Source organism: Polypterus senegalus, chromosome 3 (genome assembly GCF_016835505.1).
Source record: "Polypterus senegalus isolate Bchr_013 chromosome 3, ASM1683550v1, whole genome shotgun sequence".
Lineage (NCBI taxonomy): Eukaryota > Metazoa > Chordata > Cladistia > Polypteriformes > Polypteridae > Polypterus > Polypterus senegalus.
In genome coordinates this window covers 160,755,829-160,780,608 of record NC_053156.1, presented here as the reverse complement: position 1 = coordinate 160,780,608, position 24,780 = coordinate 160,755,829, and the positions used below count along the sequence as shown (strand labels likewise).

At 37.0% G+C, this 24,780-nt stretch overlaps 1 protein-coding gene across 1 annotated transcript in view; it reads right to left on the bottom strand.

Moving 5' to 3' along the window:
• Positions 1-17,034: 17,034 nt before the first annotated feature.
• The window catches only part of LOC120525661 (NADPH oxidase 3-like), a 63,702-nt gene continuing 55,956 nt past the window's right edge, over positions 17,035-24,780 (bottom strand). Inside the window, exons 13-14 of the mRNA XM_039748147.1 lie at positions 19,736-19,862; positions 17,035-17,129 (exon numbers count right to left, since the gene is read on the bottom strand). Of these exons, the coding sequence (XP_039604081.1) occupies positions 19,736-19,862 (127 nt within the window). The 3' untranslated portion in view covers positions 17,035-17,129. The remainder of the gene's footprint in view (positions 17,130-19,735; positions 19,863-24,780) is intronic.

Sequence of the window (24,780 nt, the reverse complement as noted above, 5' to 3'; positions counted from 1 at the left end):
CTGTCACTTCAAGAACCACAACTGTTAATGGTATAGTCAGGGTTTTGTCAGTGGCTTAGATTTCTTTATATTTAGTCTTTATATTGTGTTTTAAGTATTACTTTGTATGTTTTGTTAATTGTGTTTTTGTATATTAGTCCATTCTGTCTTGTTCGTTAATTTCAGAATACTGTAATTTGGCTACATTGTTTCCCTTTGTTATTTTTATTTCCCAAGAGAAACAGACCATCCTGATGCCACAGCTATGGGATAACCTCCAGCTTCCATCCCTAGCATTATATAAGTTAAGGGTTAAACACAGCACTAATGTAGTTTGTTCTTCTGTTTTTGGTGCTTTTCTTAGATTTTTGTTCATTGGATTTTGTAAGTGGTCATTTGCAATCTTCATATGAAGTATGGCATAGTTTAAAGGTTGAGCTATGAATTTGGTATTGTTTGTTTGGGTTTACCTTTTAGGCATATCATCTAGTTTGGTCTTTTTGATCTTCTTTTTGAATTTTGTTAATAAAACCTTTAAATTATAAAGGTATGTTGTTTTACTTTTTGAGACCTGGGGTTTACATGGTTCCCCCTTTTCCACCTTTTGATATGTATTTTCTCAGTCTGGTCTGTGGTGGCTTGTGCAGGCCAGAAGCATGCTTGTTGAGTTTGGGGCCAGGTTGATTCTTTGTTACTAAGCTGAAACTGGAGTCTTGCAGCCAAGTGTTTTGGAAAAAAAACCTTACCACAAACAGGTTATTCACCTGAAGCTAAACATGTTCGGGCCCAGCCAGTACTTGGATAGGAGGCCATCAAGGAAAAGCTTGGGTTGCTGTTGGAAGAAGTGTTGGCGAGGCCAGCAGGGGTTGCTTACCTTGTGGTCTGAATGTGGAGCCCCATGCCCCAGTGCAGTGATGTGGGCACAGTGCTATTAAAATGGAGCTGTCCTTTGGATAAGATGTAAAATCAAGGTCCTGACTGTCTGTGGTCATAAAAAATCCCTAGGCATCCTGCGTAAAGAGTAGGGTGTATCCAAATGCCCAGGCTAAATTGCCCACCACAGCCTATTCATTATGTCCCACTAATCATCCCCTGTCTGTAACTGGCTATCTCTCTCACCACTTCATCACCTAACAGCTAATATGTAGAGAGCATACTGGCACAAAAATGGCTACCATTTTATCATCTAAGTGGATGCTACACATTAGTGATGGTTGAAGTGGCTTCCAACTCTGAAGCACCTTGAGTAATGAGAAAAGCACTGTATACATGTAAATCATTATTATTATTATTATTATTACTAAGTTGTTGTCAGATGGAGGACAAAATATTCACTTCAAATGAAAGTCACTTGGGCACAAGTAATCCCAGAGTATTATATCTTCACAAGAAAGTACTAATGTGCTGATGCCATTTGTTTAGAATCAAAGCCATATGTGAAAAAGGCTTTTCTGTTTTTATGTTCATGACAACAAGGTTGCCAAAGACTAAATGCTGAAAACAGTCAAAGTTTCAGTGGTCTCCAGTTGCTCACAACATTCTTGAGATTAATGCTGAAAACCAGGCTCATCCTTCCTACTCACAATATTTAAGTTATTTTATTCATTTTATTAGTTTTTTAATATACATGTTGTGATGGGCGGCCATGGGCGCTGCCTGGCCAGGACGCTGACAGAGTGGAAGGACCAGGGGAGAGGGTATTGGTGAGGCTACCTCCCCTGGGACACTAGGGGGCAGGCCTCCTGTATGAATGTAGCACCATGGATTCCCAGAGGGCATACTGGGTGCTGATATTTGGTGCAATCCTGTTGGGTTCCATGGGTGCCGCCAGTGGGAACTGCAGAGCCCTATAAAGGACCTCCAGCACACCTGGAAGTGATTCCAGGTAATACTGATGAGCAACCTGGAACACTCCCGGGACTCAATAAGAGGAGCCACCCTACTCCATTCAATGGCCAGAGTCGGGATTAAGAAGACAAAGCCTCAGGAGGAAGTGGAGACGGATGGACTAGCGGCAAGAAGGGACTGTTGTGGTGCTGGTGTATTTGCACAGAACTGTAAATAAAAACGGGTGTAATGTGGCAAAACCTGTCCCCTGCCTGTCAGTGTCCAGGTTGGCTTCACAATGTACATACAATAGTGATATTTTTAATATGCCCTGTCACAGGGTCTATTGTGCTTCCTAATTCAAACTTGTTATTCATTGGACATGAGTATCTATATATATAATTCACTAAGGGCACGCAAGACAGTGTGCGCAAGCAAGACAGACCAACTCACAGAGCCCTGCCTGCCAACTCTAAGACCATGGGTGCTTGACAGATCCCCGCCCGCCAACTCTAACCCTTCTACCACGTCATGGGTTACGCACGACAGAGCCACGCACGCCAACTGTAACCGTCCTCCCGCGTAGAGCGTCGCTCTCGAGGCATGTGCACTGCCTGCTAATGTGCCCGCATGCAAAAGTCCACATGCACCTCTGAGCTACGTTGACTTTTCACCACACGCAAGACAAACAGCCACGACCACCAACTCACAGAGCCCCACCCATGGGTTATGCACGAAAGAGCCAAGACCGCCCACTCTAATCCTCTTCCCACGTCATGGGGAACGCATGACAAGGCCCCACCCACCAACTCTCACCCTCCGCAGGCTTCCAACATCACTCTCGAGGCAATTATATGGAGATATCGACTTCTCAACTGTCACTCTGGAACAACTCAGTACGCAAGCTATATTAAACGTCACCAATGAAGACTCACTACACCTTAATGAACAGGTTCTGAAACTTATCCCTAACGACGAAGTAACTTTCACCAGCGTTGACTCCATGACTCCATCGTCACAGACGATCCTGCGGATCAACTTGCATTCCCCAAAGAATTCCTTAATAGTCTTACTCCCACTGGTATGCCTCCGCATAAAACTCAAAATTAAAATTGGTTCAATCATCATGCTTCTCAGGAACCTCATGCCAGCAAAAGGTCTCTGTAATGGCACTAGACTTTCTGTTACCGGCATTCACCGCGGTGTACTGGAGTGTAAGACTATCACATCTGCAACCTCACAAACTGTCCTTATTCCTCAGATTTCCCTGACCCCATCAGATTCTAATTTGCCTTTTACTTTTATATGCAGACAATTTCCCGTTAGATTGGCATTTGCAGTGACTATTAATAAGGCACACGGGCAAACTTTCAAAAAAATATGCCTGTATCTGCCAAAATCTTTTTTCACTCATGGACAATTGTATGTTGCTCTCTCCAGAGTTCCATCTTTTCATTCACTGAATGTTGTATCCTCAAACCCTCCCCATTTGGACAACTGTGTCTTTCAGGAAGTGTTCACTCACCAATAAATAATTATATGCTGCGTATGCTACGCCGTGGGTTGGCTAGTTAGTTATAAATCCATAGAAACCACCCAAAAATATTTAATTATGTAATTAAAAAAAATGTTGTTTCTTTCCATTCAGATTTACAAATCATACCCACATCAACAACAAAATTATAAATGGGAAATGCTCCCCCAAAAGTATAGGTGTATGTGAATTCTTGTTATTTAACATGGCCTAAAACCTTTGAGAATCTTTCAGAAGACTGTTCAAAAGACTTTAATTTAAAACATATATATTTCAAGGGTATATGTTCACAAGAACAGCTATTTTCATGTATAAAACAAATCACATTATAGTGCAGTTGAACTAACAAACTTTTATCTGTTATCTTTCTGGCATTGCACATTTTACTTGTTTATGCTCCTTCAGTAAATTTACTTATTTTTTATGAATATCTCCCCTTGTCTTCCCAGGGCAAATTAAAGATGAGTAAGCCTTGTTCACAATATATCTTGTATATAAAATACTTTTTTTTTTTTTACTTGAAACACATTACTTAATTAATGTTTCTCCCAGGACAGGTGTAATTTAGTGTGTTATGATTTAAACGGACGGTATGAATGAATTTTCTAAAATGCCTAAATAGACAATTTTCTACTGATGAAATATATTATATTTAATAAAGAACAGAGAAAAATAATCAAAACTAGAATTAAACCAACCACAGGAAAGAAACCACACAAAAGCAAACAGGAGCTGTAATAATGAAACTAATATTTCTTCAGAATTTCCAGAGAATGATAATTTGACCACAAAAAGTACAAACATTTTTTCAATAAGAAATCCTGAGTATATCTAATCCAAAACCCACCTTAAGTAAAACAGCTGAAAATAAAAGCCTATAAAACATTCAAAGCTCTGACAGCTTGGTGAAGGCCAGGTAAGCCCTTAGGTGGAATGTTTAAAGACATCAGACTTGTTTGATTGTTCAAGGGCGTAATTGGGGGCCCTGCTCTTGGGAAAATTAGAAGGGCATACGCAACAACATAACTAACAAATAAAAGAGAAAACCCAAGGTTACTAACAAAACAGAATGGATACAAAATTAAAATATATCATAAAAACAGAAAAATCAAGGAACAATTAACAAAACTAAAACCCAGAATGAGAAATAAACTAAATCCTAACTCCTGTTATGAGTGTGTTTTTGGAAGTGCCTTGAAACTTGAAGATTCTGTAATATTAGTATTATTTCAATCTTTACCTATAGCATCAATGTTTTTTGTAGTGATGATGCACTGATTGATCGGCTACTGATCGAGACAAGGTGTTTTTCACCCCAAATGACTTCAATCAGTGAACAGTAAATTAGCCCATCTGAAAAAAAGATTTTTTCAGAACCTTCTTTTCTCAGCTTTATGTTAGTATATGGTATTATGGTAATTTAGTTGCAATGCTCATACAGTATATGTGAAGTATTACAGTATGTGAATACTCCCACGTGTCATTGTGTTGCTGAACTTCCTGTTAAAAGAGAGCAACGAGACAGACTTCAGGAGAGAGTGAAGACAGGAATAGCAGATTTTATATTAAAGAAAGTGGAGAATTATACTGAGAAAATGGAATCTGAGGAGTCATCCATTTCAGACCTTTCATTTTGTCTTGGAATTAAAACAGACACTCCTTGTCTGAATGTGGATGGTGAGTGAGTAAGCTCATGTTTAGTAGAGCAGCACACATTTTTCATTAGAAAAAGAAAAATTAGCTTAAGAGCAAAATGTGTCCATTTTATGTTTAAACTTGTTAAGTATGTTAGCCTTTTATGTTTTTGACTAGACATTAAGCCCGTTACAATAACGGGCGCTAGAACAGTAGTGCATAAACATTTGTATGAACAGTCAATATTAAATGGCAAGGGACCTTGTATGTGGCTGTAATATGTGTCACTGTATTGTGTGCCTTTAATTTTCTCTCTCAGTAATACTGGTTTGTATTTCTGTAAAATGCCTGTAATACAGTGGAACCTCGGTGGAACCAAAGAAATTTCCCCCATAGGATTGTATGTAAATACAATTAATCCGTTCCAGACCGTATGAACTGTATGTAAATATATATTTTTTTTAAGATTTTAAGCACAAATATAGTTAACTATACCATTGAATGCACAGCGTAATAGTAAACTAAATGTAAAAAAATTGAGTAACACTAAGAAAATTTTGAACAACAGAGAAAAGTAACACTGCAAGAGTTCAAACACTTTTTTTAATGGGTTTTAAGCACAGGGAAAAAAATGAACATTTGAAAAATCCGTAATCTAATAAACAACCAAGAAAAGTAACATTGCAACAATGCACGCACGTGCCTGTGTGTGTGTGTGTCTGACTCTGTTCTGGGCCTGCGTGTGTGTGTGTGTGTGTGTGTGTGTGCGTGCGTGTCTAGTCTCTGTGGCGGGCCTGTCTGCATGCGTGCGTGTGTGTGCGTGTCTGTCTCTTTCGCGGGCCTGCGTGCGTGTGTGTGTGCGCGCGTGTCTGTCCCCCATGTCGGCCTGCCTGTGTGTGCTTGTGTGAGTGTGTCTCTCGCGCGGGCCTGCATGCATGCGTGCATGTGTGTCTATCTGTCTGTCTCTCGTGCGTGCATGTGTGTGTGTGTGCGTGCGTGACTGTCTCTCGCGCGGGCCCGCCTGCCTGTGTGCGTGCGTGCGTGTGTGTCTGTCTCTGTCGCGGGCTGTGTGCGTGCGTGTCTGTCCCCCGGCCTGCCTGTGTGTGTGTGTGTCAATGTGTCTCTCACGCGGGCCTGCGTGCGTGTGTGTGCGCGTGCGTGCATGACTGTCTCTTGCGCCTGCCTGCCTGCGTGCGTGTGTGTGCGTGCGTGTCTGTCTGTCTCTCGGGCGGGCCTGCATGTCTGTCTGTCTCGCGAGCGAGCACGCACCTGTGTGTCTCTCTCTCTCTCTCTCTCTCTGAACACACAGGGAATGCACAGGAAGAGACTGAACACGTGCCGTGTGGCCCCGCGCATGCGCACTTCACCAGAAGACACACACACGGACACTTGGACGCACACAGGGGTTTCATTAAAGAGAATAGACATGAACATTTTATTAGAAATATGACAAGAATTTTTATTTTCTTTTATGGCATGTTTATTATGGGATAATATTTCTGTACATTTTTCATTAGTATATTTTAAGAGGATTTTATATATTTTAGTTTGTTTATGGTCACTGAACAATAAGCCTAGTTGTGGTTTGCAGTTTAACTGTAAAAATACCAATTTGATATAGAACATAAGGCTTCTACATGGCTGCTTAAAGAGTAGCTTAGTGAAAAAAAAATGATAGGATAAAGGAAAGAATTTGGAATCGGCCAATTCTATTCACATGAAATTGGTGATCAGTATCGACCCTAAAAAACCTGATTGTAACATCTCTAGCTTTTTATTACTTCATCTTATTGCATTTTGTTGTCAATTTCCTTGCGGGTGCACTCATTTTACATGCTGTTCTCATGGCCAACAGCATCTTTCTCCAGTCAAGTAACGAACGATGGTGATGTGCACAGACATGCATGAAACATGAAATGTTGGCATTTCAGTTTAAGTGGTTCATAGCCAGTATATTTCCCTGAAACACAGGTGATTGTGAGCGTCACACTCTACTTTGCATTAAAATCTTTATGGCTGTGTTTTGTCAGAAATTGATAATGTTAGAGACTATCACAATGACAGACCAAGCCCCTGCAGCAGATTGTTATATTGACTTTTTGTGATGTGAAAGTTGCTTGAATCTGCATGACTTGCTAGTCTGTAGCAACAGAGGGCATACTGTATATGATTAGTTAGGTAAGTTGATGTTAATGTTAGAGAAATCTGTACACGTAACAAAATGTTATGGTATAGCTACCAGAATTTCCCTGCAAAAACCTCCACTGGCAACATCATGGCAGCTATCTTATATAAGACTGCAGTGTGTTCACACCTTTTGTCTGGCCTTTTGTTACAAAATCAGACTTATGGACACTCAGTACAACTTTTCGACTCCCACTAACCTGAACCCTTTACAATTAGTCTTCCAAAATCACATAATGCACTGTACCTTATAGAGTCTCTCTTGATGTTGAACATCTTTACATGTATTTGTTTATATTTTTCAGGGGCAGCTACAGTACATAGTTTTACTTTTTTTGTACAGTTTTGTTTTTCATAAGTTTGTTATTTATCTCTTTTTCCATCCTTACTTCAACATCAGGATCATAAATTCAACACTGGGGTGATGCAGATGTTTGATACATGCAGATATTTTCCTTTTCATTTTTTTCTTTGTTTTATATGCACAATTAATTGCCATTATGAGTGATTTTAAAAGGATCATTTATGCGTTCATTAAAAATATTGAGAATATCAGGAACAAAAATACTCCAAGGCTGGGTTTGTACCTAATGGACAAACTGGTTAGCATGCACTTTACCTACTCAGCATTTCTTGAATTGCACATTTAATATCATATATTCTGTATTATGCCTGTTTCGTATCACTGTAATACTACTACAACTCCTACTCCTCCTCCTCCTACTTATTATTATTATTATTATTAGTATTAGTAGTAGTAGTAGTAGTAGTAGTCTGCGGTGGGTTGGCACCCTGCCCGGGATTAGTTCCTGCCTTGTGCCCTGTGTTGGCTGGGATTGGCTCCAGCGGACCCCCGTGACCCTGTGTTCGGATTCAGCGGGTTAGAAAATGGATGGATGGATGGATAGTAGTAGTAGTAGTAGTAGTAGTAACTTGAGTCATTTGTGGAATTATTGAACATTATAATGAAACCGCTGCCATGCAATGCTGTTTGTTGTTTATAGTTTGAAAAAATTTGAATTTCAGTTATTATATTTTAATAATTGTAAGTATAAATATATATAATATTTTTGTAATTATAATAAAGAACTTAAATAAGTAATCCATCCATCTTCCAAACCTACCAGGGCAGGGCTGCGTGAGCCTATCAAAGCAAGCATCAGACACAATGCAGCCGAAATCTCTGGACTAAGCATCAACCAGTGCAGCGTAAACACACACAAACAGATGAATTTAGCATTGACATTCCACCTCACTTGCATGTTTTTAGACTGTGAAGGAAACCAGTACTGACATGGGTAGAACATATAAATTCTATTCTTGGAGCACCCACAATGCAAACCCTGGTCTCCCTGTTGCAAATCAGCAGGTCTACCACTGCACCATTTATTTAATACTGGTATTCTGTTTGTAAAATGAAACTACCACCATGCAATGAACCTATATATTAATGTTATGCTGTTGTATGTGTATATTATTTCATTTGTGGTTACACATTTTCTAAATAAAATATACTAAGTTACTTCATTTATATTAATTTACAGTATGTAGTATCTGTGGTAGACTGGTAGTTTCTTTGACATAATTTACCAAGACTTCAGTGAACAAATATATACCTACAGTCCACATAAAATGTGCACATGAATGTGAATATATAAATAAGTTCCTAATTAATTTACAACTGCCATATTACAAGTAAACTGTTACATAGGTAATACTATTATCAGAGAGTAAAACGGAAATACTCATACATATTTTGATGCAAGTCCCAGTCAGTATAAAGACTGGTCAGGGCATGGTGGCACAAATGCTAGAGTTGGCTCAGGGTGGTGGTGATGACAGTCTCTGAGGAAGACAAACAGGTGAAGGTAGACAATTAAGATTATAAATGTTTTGAACTGAAGTGGGGCTGCACCAGGGATCTGTTATAAGTCTGTTTCTTTCCATATTGCATTTTGTGTATTTGTCGTTTCTTAAAAATGATTTGCCACTTTATTGGGTACAGTATTCATTTATGAAAGCCATAGGTCACAACCAATAGCTATTTTTTTCTTGATTTCTGAGGGCATAACACTAATACATTGCCTGAAGAAGGGGCCTGAGTTGCCTCGAAAGCTTGCATATTGTAATCTTTTTAGTGTGTTTAAGGTGTCATTTTGCTTGGCTTTTCTCTAAAAAAAACACCTAATTTTCAGCAATTAATTTATTTTCAGCACCCTTACAAGAATTTTACAAAATAATGAGCTAACTACAATGGATCTTTGCCAACATTCGTCTTTCTAAACCGTTAGTCAGTTGTTGTCATATTCACCGTTTTGAATAAGATCAATAGACAAAGCATCAGTTGCCTTTATTGCTGTAGGATTTTTGGTAATGTATAACACTGTATCGTTAAGTAATACATGTAGAAGAAAATCATGATTATGTTGATGTCGAAATACAGAGGATAGTTCTGAATGGCCAATGCAGAAATTTAGCAATTAATGTAATGTGTATTTTTTTTTAAATCATTTCTTCTAGAATGGCTTTCAAATGCAGGAAATAATAGCTCATCATTTTAACCATAATGCGGTATTCAAAATAAAGGCATGTGTCACTTTTGTGATAATACTTCCATCTGTTCATCTTCTGAAATTCACTTTTTTCAGTACAGGCCTGTGATGGAACTCAAGCCTATATACTTAAGGAGGTACAAGCAGTGACCTGGATCACTGCCTGGACAAGTCTCAATATAGTTTTTGCATCATCACATTAATACAGAAAATTTTGAATTTACAGTATGTTTAAACATTTGTAATCTGTACCTTTTTGCATAATGGACTTGTACTTCATAAACAATAACATGATTTTAAATTAATTCTTTGACATGTACTGTAAATATGCTTAAAGACCTTTGTCAGCTTCTCATCCCTTTCATGTTTTCTATATGAAAAGCATTTGAGAATAAAAAAAAGGCGAATTCAGTGTAATATGGCTAAAATACCCCGTGTATATCAAATAATAAAAAAAAGCTAAGTGAGTCAATATGACTCACAACGTGAAAGGTGCGTTTACTCTCTAAACATAATAGCAGTGCTAAGGGAGACAAGCAAAAAAGGATAAATTAAACAGGGAGATAAAAAAGCAGACTGTAATTATTCTCTTAGATTGAAGATGAGATTAATTATGGTCTCAAGGGCGATAAAGACAATTAGCTTAACAGAGGATAGTTGAAGTATATAAAAAAAGTACATTTATGTAGAAAACAGGCAATTTGATAAAATGCGGCTTTCTTTCTTTCTAATTGCCATACCACTGAGTTGGGAATTTTTACATCCTCTTCCTTTTTAATTTCATCAGTGATGGATTTACTGTGTTCATCATTTTGACTAGGGTGGCGCAGTGGTAGCGCTGCTGCCTCGCAGTTAGGAGACCTGGGTTCATTTCCCGGGTCCTCCCTGCGTGCAGTTTGCATGTTCTCCCTGTGTCTGCGTGGGTTTGCTCCAGTTTTCTCCCACAGTCCAAAGACATGCAGGTTAGGTGAATTGGCAATTCTAAATTGGCCCTAGTGTGTGCTTGGTGTGTGGGTATGTTTGTGTGTGTCCTGCGGTGGGTTGGCACCCTGCCCAGGATTGGTTCCTGCCTTGTGCCCTGGGATTGGTTCCAGCAGACCCCTGTGACCCTGTGTTTGGATTCAGCGGGTTGGAAAATGGATGGATGGATCATTTTGACTAACTTCCACACTTTTTGCTTAAAGTGGTATTTCATCTATTTTGCAAAGTTTCTTAATTTTTTTCTTAGGCTCAAGAAACATTTATGGAAGAGGAGCAGCATGAGCTTTCAATTTAGACAGGTGTGTGCTGTAGGTGTTTTAACTGACTAAGACTAAATCTGCAATCACATTTCACCTCATCTACCTAAACTACACAAATTCACTTGTTGGACACTGAGTCAAAGTTACTGATTTAACATCTGTCAACACCAATATCTCAGAATACCTAATTGCCTTCAGAACAGATGGTAAATCCACAAGACAAACAAATATTTGTATAAGCAACCAATTACTTTTAACCCCATAGCCAACACTGCAATAAACTATATACTGTACCAGTAAGACTCATGTCCAATGGACTTTTTGGCATGAGCACTGAGGTGGTGCCATACTAGCTTTTTCCTCTATGTGTGCAGACTTCTCTAATTTAAACATTACATTACCTAACTAACCATATCTGCTCCTCTTTTGCTAAACACTAGTTTATGGTTTATGTTTAAAAATCAGTGGAACATGCAGATTTAGAAACATTTAATGTAACAAAAATTAAATAGTGGGATGCTGGTGCCTCTTCTTTCTCAATTGGCATCTCATCAGTGTGATACCCTCCGACATCGTCATCACTGACAAGATTTTGCAGTAGTGAACTGAGAGACTCACAACCACAAGTTACAATAAAATGGAAACAATACACAGTTTACATATGTTGCATAACTTAAATTGCACACGACTATCTGATAGAGCCACAAACTGCCATGCTGCCAGAAAACAATTAAAAAATGATTTTTCACATGCATGCCTGTTTTGTCTGCACTAGGATTCAGCACTTCTTTAAAACAGAAGCATTCACAAGTGGAAGGAGAACATGTAAGCTTCCTCTCTGTTTTTTCAGCCCTCCTCAACACTGGATGAACATCAAGATACAGTGTAGAGTCTTGTGAATGATGCATTGCTGGTATTGATCTTCATTCTTTTGAAGTTACTATGGCAGCATTTAAGGGAGCTAGGGTGTCAGACTTTTCATACCTCTTTGATGGTGTATGTTGCATGGCTTTGACTGTTGTGGACCACCCATGCTGGCACCACCAGCTAAACCCAACACAGACAAGTGTGGGACACAAGTTTAAGGCACACACAAGTTTTTATTTTCTTTTACCCTGGTGGGAAACACCCTCACCCATTTCCCACAAGCCCAGCACACTCCAAAGCACCAACACAGACAATACAATAAGTCTTCCTTCACTCTATTCCTTCCCTTCCACTCCTGTGGTCAAGCTTAGTCTTCGTCCTCCCAACTCTGGCTTCCTGAGTAATGGCTGCTGGCTCCTTTTATACTACACTAGGAAGTGCTCCAGGTGCTTGATGACTCATTTCCGGCAGCACTTCCAGGTGTGGCAGAATAACTGCCCATAAGGGCTCAGTAGGTCCTGCTGCACCACCCCCTGGCGATGCCTGCAGATCCCAACAGGGCTGCACCAAACTCCAACTCTCATGAAGCCATGCGGGAGTCCGAGGTGCTGCTGCAACCCATGGGGGTTGTCATCTAGTGTTGCGGGGAGGTAACGCTCTGGCCATGTTTGCTCCCCAGGTCCTCCCAGTGTAGAGGCGTCCCAGCTGCAGCTTACATTGGGAATAGCTCAAACTGGAAGTGCAAACATGAAATAATAAAAAAAAAATAATAACAGACTATCATCATTTCAATACAGCTGATGACCTTCAAGACCCCTTCACTAAATTGGAAAGTTCAGGTTGGATATGCACACATGAGGATAAAGAACACTGCAGGGCCAATTAGTTCCGCCAAAAACAGGCTTTCAGTACTTATCAAGAAGAAAAACTTTCACATGCTACAAGAACCAATATTTTTCTATATAAGTAATTATATTAAACATATGCTTGAAAATTAGAGAAAATAGTTTTAAAAGATAAAACTACTACTACTAATAATAATACATTTTATTTATATTGCGTCTTTCCCATGCTCAAGGCGCTTCACAGAGTATCATAAAGAAACAGCAGGTATATGTGACATTGAATACAGAAGTTTCCTGAACAGAACATTAAAAACAGATAAGATACAAGATATGAAAGGCATTAAATAGAATAAAAGACAATAACCCAGAGTAATATACTAAATTCAATACTAAAAGAAAAGCTTGGCAAATAATATCATTTGTGATGTAACACTCACACACAAATTATACTGAGAATCTGGACAGAGAGGAAGACTCAAAGGGGAGGCAGAATATCAGGTTAAGCTAAAACCCTTCCTGAAAAGATGAGTTTTAAGTTGTTTTTTAAAAGAATGAATTGAGTCAGCTGATCTAATTAATGTCGGGATGTCATTCCAAAGTCTGGGTGCTATGGAGCTAAAGGCTATGTCACCCATAGAGTGATGCAGGTTAGTGTGGGGTATAGCAAGATTGCCAGAATGAAAGGACCTTAGTGGGTGAACAGGAGCATAGCAATGGAAAAGGTCACTGAAGTAGTCTGGTGCAAGGCCATTTAAAGCTTTGTAGGTTAATAATAGAATTTTATATTCAATCCTGTAAGACACAGGGATCCAGTGTAGGTGAATCAGGATGGGTGTTATGTGCTCATTGTTGTTAGTACATGTTAGGACTCTTGCAGCAGAGTTTTAAAACAATTGGACCTGTGATATAAGATTAGAAGCGGCACTTGCCAATAGGGAGTTACAATAATCGATGAGGAAAGTGATAAAAACATGGACAAGCTTCTTAGCATTACAAAAGGAGAGGAATGAGCGAATTTGAGATATGTTATGGAGGTGAAAGTAGGAAACTGTCTTAATGTGGTTTATGTAGGTGGAATAAGAAAGGGAGAAATCAACAATGATACCAAGATTCGTTGTGTTAGACGAAGGTCTGAAGAGATCACTGTCAAGATGACTGAGAAGGAGGTCATTTCCTTAAGTTGTGCTTTATAGTGCCAATTTGCAGGAGTTCAGTTTTGTTAGAATTTCTGCTCCAACCAGGTTTTAATATCACTGAGGCAAGTTGTGAGCTGAGAAAGCCCTGATGAAGTTTCACTTTTAACATTGAAATAGTGTTGAGTATCTACTGCATCAAAACAAAGTATTGTTATAAACATTTTAATAAGATAAATTACTGAGAGAGCCTAATTACTTATTTTGCACAGCATCTGGTGGAACTCTACCCAACAAGCTCTTAATGCAGAAACGCCACTGCTTCAAATTATATGTAAGCAGATATTTTCTCAAAACAAATATTACATGCTTTATTTACTGTTTAGAATATAGATGCTTACATTTATTATTGTATGGTAAATGTTTATTGCGAAAGCCAACCAAAATAAATTTAGCTAAAATAATGCAAATTTAATTTTTACAGCAACTTTAAAAAAAGATTTGCACCAAAAGCACAAAATGTGAAGAATAAAAAGTGGATGACAATTAATCTTGATGACTTTTCTACTCAGTGATCATGATATTTGGATTTTATCTAAACTAACAGATTGCCAATATTCAGATATACAAATTGGTTCAGGAATAACACTGTAAGCCTTATACCACACTTTTCAGTAACTTCGAAATAAAATTGCACTTCAAAACTTCATCAGTTGTTAACCAGGATTTCAGCAATGCAGCAATGTCAGAAAGTCTGTAGAAGTGGGCAGTTTGAATTTTTATGTAGTTAGCTGTCTCACATATTCCTTAAATGTGCCATAAAAATACAATCATTGGGTCTCATTGGCTCACAATGAAAAGATTACAATGCAATCCATTAGATGATCAGTCGTGCTAGAGAGTCTTACTCCTCATACTGAAATAAAGTAACACTTCTTTTGCCTTGTTATATATGAACATCTGTTTAGGCACTTTAAGCTCTTCTTCAGTGTAGAGCACTAAATCAGAATAAATGTCAAGCTAAGGTTGAAGACCAATGATTTCTTTCTTCCATTGGAGAAATATCCTTCATGCACTAACCCCCAGTCTGACTATAATCCTCTGGAATCCTCTTGAATGCTTGAATTCTTTTTAATTGATTTTACTGTGTTACATCAAATGCTTTAGTTATTTTTTTCCATTTATACATATCCCATTTTTTCCAATTCTAAATTTCAGATTTTTTTTTCATAGCCTTCTCATCCTAGTATCTGTCAAAATAATACAAGGGAACCAGGACATTTTTAATTTAGTTGAACTGCTCCTTTATTTGTGAAGCACTTTCTAAATGTTTAGAACATATTAGAGTATTGGTAGAATTACATGATGCACACTGTACTCTACAAATACTACATATCTGTCTTTTAAATCACATAATTGGAGAAAAGTGGGATATGAGAAGACAACATACAGTGCAGAAAGCGGAAATGAGTCAGTTAAAAAGGCAGGGGTTGATCAATCAGAAACAGGTACAGTTGATACATTTGAAATTCTTTATCAATTTTTTTTTTAGAATAAAGGAGTCATTTCTTTCTGAATTAAAAGTTAATATAAGGAACATTATTAACCCCTGTCCATATAAGATGTCACCACCAATTATGTAGGAGCTGATGCATGTGTGGACCCAACGACCAGTGTGGCTACCTGGAAGTGTGTGATAAAATAGTTACATGACAAGAAAAAAGAAAGTAGGATTCAAAGAATAAAAAACTATAAAATGCACTAAGAATGTGCAGAACGTGTCATGGATTACCACCAAATATGAATGCTTTCATTACAATTCCATAATAAACATTTTTCATTTATTGGTAATCACCAGATTGTAATACTAAATCCAGTTCTTATAAAAAAATAAAACTTTATACATAGCTAATGCTTTAACTAAAGAAGCTTGATGCAAAGCTCAAATTTCAAAAATAAATTTTTACTTCTAATGTTGATTAGTAAGAAGTGATATTAATAGGGAGAAAGTAAATTTACTAATTTGTCCTGTTTAACTCTTTTTTTCCAACATTCCTGTTAGCAGGATTTTTTAGAAGAGTTTCCTCTGCTTAGTTTTGAATATTATTGATCTATATAAAATCTATGTTTTGACTTTTCCATTTAATTAAATAATATTTTAGGTAACATCAATTGATAATCCACCTTAATAAAAAGATAAGTGTCTGTGTATCTGTGTGTCCATCCGTTTGCTATGACTCTTTTGTGGGATTTGTAAAAGCAGTGGTTATGTGCCATCTATTGGAATGAAAAATGCAATGCATTATACTACTACATGCATTACAAAACACATTCTAACAAATGGTGCACTTCAAACATTAATGCTGAATATGCTGAGGTCTGCGGTGATTACTTAGATTTCAACCAATCTTAGATGGGTAGCACAGCTACCATAGACATAATTTCATTGCTATAACTTCACATTACTATCATAATTAATATTTGACTATGTACTGTTATGACACAATTCTCTTTTGTACACTTGCTTGCTTACCCTTTAATAAAATTTGGTGTAAAAAAAATCCTCAGCTGACAGTGCTGAAGCTGAGTCATCAAGAATATGGCTAAAATCGACAGAATCTACAGTCTGTATTTGTTATCATGTTGTAAGGAAAATGAGTGATTGAAGCATGCATGGTTCTGTTTATTGCATGTTCTTTGCTCTCATTTAGTTATTAAAACTAAATAATACATGCTACTCAACTTTTCTCAAAGTGTGATGTTGACTGTTGTTGATACCCACCCTGAATCTGTTAATATCATTATTGTTACTGTTGCAAAGCACCTATGGTATGAAAATATTTCACAGTTCTAGAGAGAAGGGAGTAACAGTTAAATTGTCTACCATCCCATTCATTTTTTAAACTTCATAAATTCAGGACAAAATAAAAAACATAACTGTTTCAAAATTGTCAACAGAAAAGTGGAATGCTGTCACATGAAGTCTGGTTTATAGATTCTGGATAACAATATCTTAAAAAATAAACTGGCTCCGTAGCATGTTTGTGTAAAAATGTTTATTTATATATACTCTTACATGTTGCTCAATCAGACCAAATTTCCAAGTCAACAAAGGACAAAGAAAGTAATCAACTGTATAATACAATCATCACAACAAACTTCACTATATCTTCCACTCAGAGGTCCTGAAATGTCATCGCTACACCATACTACATATTGTCAAGCATATGGGTGTAGTGTGCCTTTTACAGGTACCAATCTGACAGGTGCACGGATGAACTCAGTCTCTTACATGTTTTCTTCATTTTCCCTCAGACTTGAAGGCAGTGATCCTGGCGAAAGGAAAAGAAGCTGTGACCTCCGTCTTTGTTCCCACCTCTTCTAGTCCTGTTGTTTAAAAGCTCCCCTCAGGAGGAAAATACCATTATTACTGAACCAACCATGGAGGATTTCACATTGGTGTTGGTAGAATCTGTGATTTTTTTTCCCCATGTATTTTCTCTCAAAAGATTGGCCATTAAAGAGCTGTTTTCTAGATCCCCAATTTCTATATGCCCTTTCTCTACCACATATTGATACACAACTGTGTTATGGGGTTTATAACCACATCTTCCCTATTGAACATTTACTACTGCACATTAATCTTTTATAGTATATACTTTACATACATTTATAAAACATATGAAAATGTAACTACATAATACATAATAATTTCATGTACTGTACCTATAGGAATGATTATAATCACTTGCCCTACTTTAACAAATGTTTTATGCATGCTTCTTTTTAACCCTCCCAAATGTCTTCTCCTACAGCAATTGAAACATAAATTGAATTCTCAAGCTATGCAAGCAATAACAATTTGCAGTTACTCTATAGAGAAATGCTTACAAAAATCAAACAACACGATAGAAATAAAAATTAATTAACAAAAAAGTAAATGACTCTTTTCTGTATATGAGAATGGAAGAGCAAATATAAATGTGTATAAGCACATTGTCATGTCTCGGCCAGGGACTGCGCCAGATTCCTCGCCAATCTGGGGTTAAAGTTTGTATTTGATGTCTCTTTTATTCATTTTTTATTATTTTTATGTTGATTATGTGCATCTTCCTTTATTTATTTATTTATTCATTCATTCATTTTTTCTATGTATGCAAGATGCCTGTGTTATGTTCCATATGTTTTGTGGCTGGGCACCCAAGAGGCAGTGCCACCTGCCAATCACTGCCAGGGCTTCCACCCTATAAAACTAGAGGATCTCTCACGGGAGTTGTTTTTTTGTGTTTCTTTGATTTATTGGATTTCTGTACCCTATTGCTCTGTTTTTTGATCTTGTTATGGATTTCTGTATTTGGGCCTTATTTGAATGGAGTACATTTTGATTTAGGCAACTCCATTTTGTCTTTTGTGCTCTATGGAGCTTCATTCTTGTTACAAGCATGTAAGTGGAAATAAACCTTTTTATGTTTGTAAAGATTCAATATTCCACTGTATCTAGTTGTAATTTGGCAGTATACGTACCTCTAGCGGGCTTATTTGGAAGTGTTTTTGGAACTTTCGGACTCCTAGTTCATGACATACATATCTTGCATTTTTGCAATGCATTTTGATATGCTGTGAGACAGAAAATTCTTTTTGGGAAAGGTATGTTTATCTTTGTCTCCATTAAGAAATATCATTAAAAATGGTGAATAATGTGGGCATAAAAACATAAAAAATACCTAAAAAAACTTAGTATACACAACTTTTTTTGTGTTTCACGGTTTATCTACTTTCAGAGAAGAGAGGAAAGGGAGAAAGGAGCACTTTTGCTGGAAATAAGCAATACGTTACTTTACCCTGACAGCGTCCTCAAGAGCTGACTCAATGCTGTGCTTTCCAGGTCTTTTTTGACTATATTCTGACACTGACTTTATGGTTCCCCCAGACATCAATTTTTTTTCACCATAAAACTAATTTATATTGACTCACCATATTAACCTGTAGTGCAGATTATTCAACCTTTTACCACAAAGTACATTAAATCCATGAAAGTCAATAGTGGGTCAAAACTGACCCAAAGAACATGGCACAACTCTAAAAAAATATGTAGTAGCTGTGACATCTGGAAACTTGTTTTGCTTTCTGTAAATTTAGGGCATTTTGCTAAAGGCCTCTACATGTATGAGCTGAAAATATTGCTTTTAGGATATCTTTATGAGTTGTGAGAAAGCAAAAACTTCTGTAAAAGGTTAGTGGCAGGTAAAAATTAACCCGAAGGACATGGCTGGGTTCAAAATGTGTAGTAGCTGCACAAAATGTGATATCTGGATACTTCTCTGCAAACATTTTTACTTTTGTAAAGTTATGGCATTATGCTAAAAGCCTTCATATTCCAGAGCTGAAAAGCTGACATTTAGGACATTTTTATGGTGAACAAAAAAGCACCCTAAATGAAGTGGAAAATCCAATAATGCCAATGGTGGACCAAAACTGGCCCAAAGGATATGGAAGTGTTTAACATGAGTAGTAATTGTGCAAAATATATGACATTTAGAAACATTTTTGCTTTGCATAAATTTGGATCACTTTACTAAAAGCATTTACATTTCTGAGCTGAAATGATGGGTTTTTATGGGAGGTGAACAACCAGACTTTTCTAAATTCAGCATTATAGTCAATGGTTGGTCAAAACTGACCCAGAAGACATGACCAGCTAAAAAGTATGGGATATTTAACTTGATTTTACTTTTCATTACTTTGGAGAAATCTATGAAAAGTCACAAAGTGTCACTCAGAACGGAAAAAATGTTCTTTACCGATTTCAAATACAGAAATTCGTCAAATTTGACATTAAGATGTTGAGGGAGTTAAACAACACAAAATTTAAGGACTATATTTCTTAGTAAGCAGTATGTCACTTCTCCTCACATTGCGGGAATAAGCAGTGTGTTACCTAAAATCTTTCCTTGTTGTAGTGGAAGTGAACTCGTCTGGGATCAGCAGAAGAAAAACAGTTGCATAATTTGCTCAGAGTGCGAGAAAGTGATTTGGGTCCACAGGAAAATACTCCAATGTTGCTGCTGAAATAAAACAAAAAAATGGTAAATGTAGACTTTTATTATATTATTGGATCATACATAGACACAAGACAATATCAGTGCTGTTATTTGACTACACAAAAGCCTTCCAAACAGTAGTTCACTTCAAATGAGTTCATTTTTGTGCATAGTTGACCTTGGAGTTATCATTGTTTTCTCTGCCAAAAGAGATATGGCTCTTTGGCAGAATGGCATAGAGCTGAAAAATATAATCATATCTTTTTGTTTTCCAAAGAATTTCTCTTTATAACACAAAGTATGAAGTTTGGCAGCCATTAACACCTGGGACAACATCATAGGGATGATCAGCATGCCACAGCCTTAATAAGTACTGTGACAATATTTCATTTGTTTGCACATTATGTCTGTTTGTTTAGCTAAAGAGGATTTAGATAAAAGAGGATATTTATATTTTTCTTTATCGTCATATAAAATAAACATTAAATTCTTTCTTGTTTCTTTCATTTTATTTAGTATAATCATGTCCTCTTGAAGCCTGTGGTTTTCAATTATTTTTAGGTGTGAAAATGAATGCCTTGAAAATGCATATAAAAAAAAATCGATGAAATTTACATTTTTTTAAGTGCAGCTGATGTCCATCAGTATGATGAGTGCAGCTAACATGGTTTTCTATATACTTGTTACATGATGACTTGTTTCACAGCTCCAAGTCAAGTAATTTATTTATATGCTCATTTAAAAACTACAGGAGTTGACCCTAACTCCTTTCCAGTTAAATACAATTAAATAACAAATACTACATACATTATAACATTTATAAATAAAACAACATAGTAGAATATACAATAAAATAACCTGAAAATTTACATACAAGAAGTAAGAAAATAAAATTAATGTAAATGTAATACAATAAACAACAGATTAAGAAGAAGAGGGTAAAAATTATTAAGATGAGTTTAAAAGTAACATATTAGTGGACTTGACAAAAACCCTAGGAGAACCTCAAAATGAAAAAGTTGGGTCTTTAATTTAGATTTAAACTCATCAATAGAACAGCGGGACTTAAAGTTGGACAAGAGACTATTCCAAAGTCTGAAGGCAGCTACAGAGAAACTTCAGTTGCCTTTGGTTTTGAGACGAGAGTGAGGAACTGAGAGGAGCTGTTGTGAGGATGACCTAAGTGACCGGGAGGCTGAATATAGAAATAGCAGATTTGAAATTTATTAAGTGCTTTAAAAAACAAGTAGCAACATTTTAAAATCAACTCTATTTCACAGGCAACAAGTGCAAATGAGCTAGAACAGGAGTGATACGTCGTCTTTTCTTTGCTGCAGTTAAAAGTCTAGCAGCTGCATTCTGTATTATTTGAACTCTAGAAAGTATGGAATGGGGCAGCCCCATATACAGGGAATTACAGTAGTCAAGCCGAGAGGTGATAAATACATAACTATTTTCAGGTTCCCATGAAATAAAATTGTCTTTAACTTGGCTATAGTTCTGAGATGATAAAAGCTGCCCTTTACAACACTGCTGACTTGTTTATTAAAATTCAATGAAGCAACCAAAAACACACCAAGGTTTTTAACCTCATTATGCAAATTTACGAACAGTGGACCAAGCACGCTGCTAAGAGTTTGGGGGGCCAAATATAATGACTGCAGTTTTGTTTTCATTTAGTTGAAGGAGGTTCCTTGCCATTCAGTATTTAATATCATTTAAGCAATTGAAAAGGTTCTTCAAATAGAAGGTGCTATCAACTATAACTGGTAGGTAAAACTGTATGTCATTAGCATAACAATGATACAAAAAATGTTTTTTTTTTGGTGATAGAGCCAAGCATGTATAGTGAGAATAAAAGAGGCCCTTAACTCAAACCTTGGGGAATGCCACATTTATTGGCAGTGGAGGATGAGGAACAGTTACCTATTCTGACAGAGAAGCTTCTTTGTTTCAGGTAGTAGGTAAACCATTTTAACACTGTGTTCTGTAAACCAGCTTCTGCCTCCAAGCATTTTAAAGGAATATCACAGTTGATTATGTCAAAAGCTGCACTAAGTGCTTCAGTATTTCAGCTACTGAATGTGTAGAATTTACAAGCTCTCTTTATGTCTACAGATGTCATGTTTTTTCCTGGTCCTTTTCATCTATAAAGTTATGCATGTTAGTTTGACTGGGCTATAATTCAAACAATTTTGAGCTCTAGAGTAGCTGTTTTGGGGTTCCTTTACTTCCACTTTTAAGATGCCAGTTGAGAGTTGCTCCTTGGGACAAGTGCCTTGTCAAGTGGATCAGAGAGCAGCATTCTGATAAATGAGGCCTGTAATTCTTGAACAATAATGAAAATCTGATGCTTAGCTTCAGCACAATGGCAATGCATCAATGAGCAGAGGTCGTTAGCCTCTCCTTAAGGCTTTCATGGTTGGTTTGGTTTCTTATGAGACTTCTGGCGGACTCTACATACGTACCTCTGGGTGTGTGGGATTCTGCTTATAGCACTGATCTACACTTTAAGTCAAGCATGCAAAGCAAGATTACCATTTTCTTAGCTAGCAAGTGGTGGTGAACTATTGGCCTGTTGAGCTGTAAATGTGGTTTGATTGAGTCAGAGAGGATTTACTCAGATCAGGTAACAATGATACATGGAAATTAAATACAATGTTTTTGATGAAATTGAGGAATCAAACATGAGACACCAAAACAAGGCTCTGATACACTTGGAATTTAAATAAGTGAAGAAATTTCAAGTAAAGCAACCACACCCGACATCCTGAAGCAGTAAACTCAAGTGTCCCCTGAAACAGAGATGTTCATTTGATAATTGAAAATCACTTGCAAATTATCAAAAAAAATCAAGGAATTAGTATTTATGCTTCTGTGAAATGATCTTCATGATTACATGAGAGATACCCCTTCAGTCTCAGCTTTTAAATCCGAGCTAAAGACTCACTACTATAGCATTGGCATACCATGATTAGAGCTGCTCAATAGGCTGTTCGTATTGCAATTTTTTGGACATCTGTTAAAAAATAAAACCTTAATAGTCTTTATGAACTATTTTGACCCTTCTCTATTCGTTTCTTTCTCGTTTGTATCTTGTTATAGCACTTGGTACCCTGTTTCATTGCCAAGCAGCAATTCTTGGCCATGAAAAGTGACAGCAGAGATACTGGGAGTTTTAGGATTCCACAATAATATGAATTGATCTTCTTCATATTACACTGTCTGGCAGGTACTCATGAGAATTGAAAAAAGGCTTCTGTTTTCTAGGAATGTTGTTTACTGGATTTTTTGTTTTCCTGTCTTCCATTGTCAATTGGTCATAATTCAATTATACATTTAATAGACTTCATTTTGTTCTGATTTGTTTGTTAATTATTTAATTCTATTGTACTGTGTGTTTAATATAATGTGTGTGTTTAAGTACATTGTTTTGTATAGTTTAATAATATAATGTTAATGCATTATGGCTGCAAATACAGTATGAGTGGGCACTCCTTGTCAGAGAATAGTACCACACAAAATTTATAAACTTGATTAGGATAGTTGTGCTGTGAAGTTAAATTAAAATATAAAAGAAATGAATTGTTTTTTTTCTTTGATACTACAATTTTAGCTGCATTTGTATATAATGTACACATTTTGTTGAGGGACACTTATTTTTGAAGGATATTTGTTGAGATATCATTGACATATCTTGAACAGATCATGCTGTACACAGTTTTAAAATTTCTAAATCTTCCATTGAAAAGTATTGGCAAACTTGCAAACTCCTCAATCCTAAAACGTAGAAGCATTATGTGTGACTTTAACATCAAATTAGATTATTGTTTCAATTTTACCTTGACAACAGGTACACCAACCTGTATATTTTCCTCTTTTTCACTTCCAGAAGGCATTACTGATGGCAAACAGATCTCCATTTAAAGATAATGAAACACCAGTATAATGCTGTGTGTAGAATTCACACTAAAACATATCGTATGGACAAAAGTGGAAATGTGCATAAGCACAAAAAAATTCAGATGCACTAAGCCAATTTCCACACACTTCCATTCCATAAATCCCAGTCGGCGTGAAAAGTAACACTTGTGCACATGCCTGCCACCCCATCCTGACTCCTCCCAGAATGACACCCCTTTGAACATGCAAATCAATATAAATCGCCTCTTACGTTCAGTGTTTTGTGAAAAGACAATTGCAAAAGCACAGAAAAAAAACTTTGGCGAATGCAAAGTGGAGGCAAGGAAAAGTGTACTGTTTGTTTGCTTAAGCAGTGTTATAAGCAACAAAAGGAAAGTGATGGAGTGATACAGCATGGTGGAGACACTCGAAAGTTCAAGTTCAGAAAGTCGCACAGTACCCTAGTCATAGCCCACTGTCAGAGTGTCATACGGAAGCTGATTAGGGTACAGAGAAAAGAAAAAAAATTTGAGAAACAGTAAAAAAAAAAGAAACCAGGTTGAAATGTAGACTTTAATTTTGAAATTTATGTCGTAGTTCATTTTGTCATTAAAGTTAAATGTTGTAAATTTCATCTTAAAATCGATGTTTAATTTACTAGAATTTTTCAAGTCCCATTGTAACCCAGTCATTAATCACTACATGCTTCTTAAAAAAAGGCTTTCTTTTTCATAGACAGGAGCACGCAGTCACTGATCATGATTACATTCATGATATTACAGCTCTTTGAACATTTTAGAACAGTAAGATGTATACTTGATATAACTGTCATGATGAAATGCATCCATCCATCCATCCTCTTCCGCTTATCCGAGGTCGGGTCGCGGGGGTAGCAGCTTAAGCAGAGAAGCCCAGACTTCCCTCTCCCCGGCCACTTCTTCCAGCTCTTCCGGGAGAATCCCAAATGCTCCCAGGCCAGCCGGAGACATAGTCCCTCCAGCGTGTCCTGGGTCTTCCCCGGGCCTCCTCCCGTTGGACG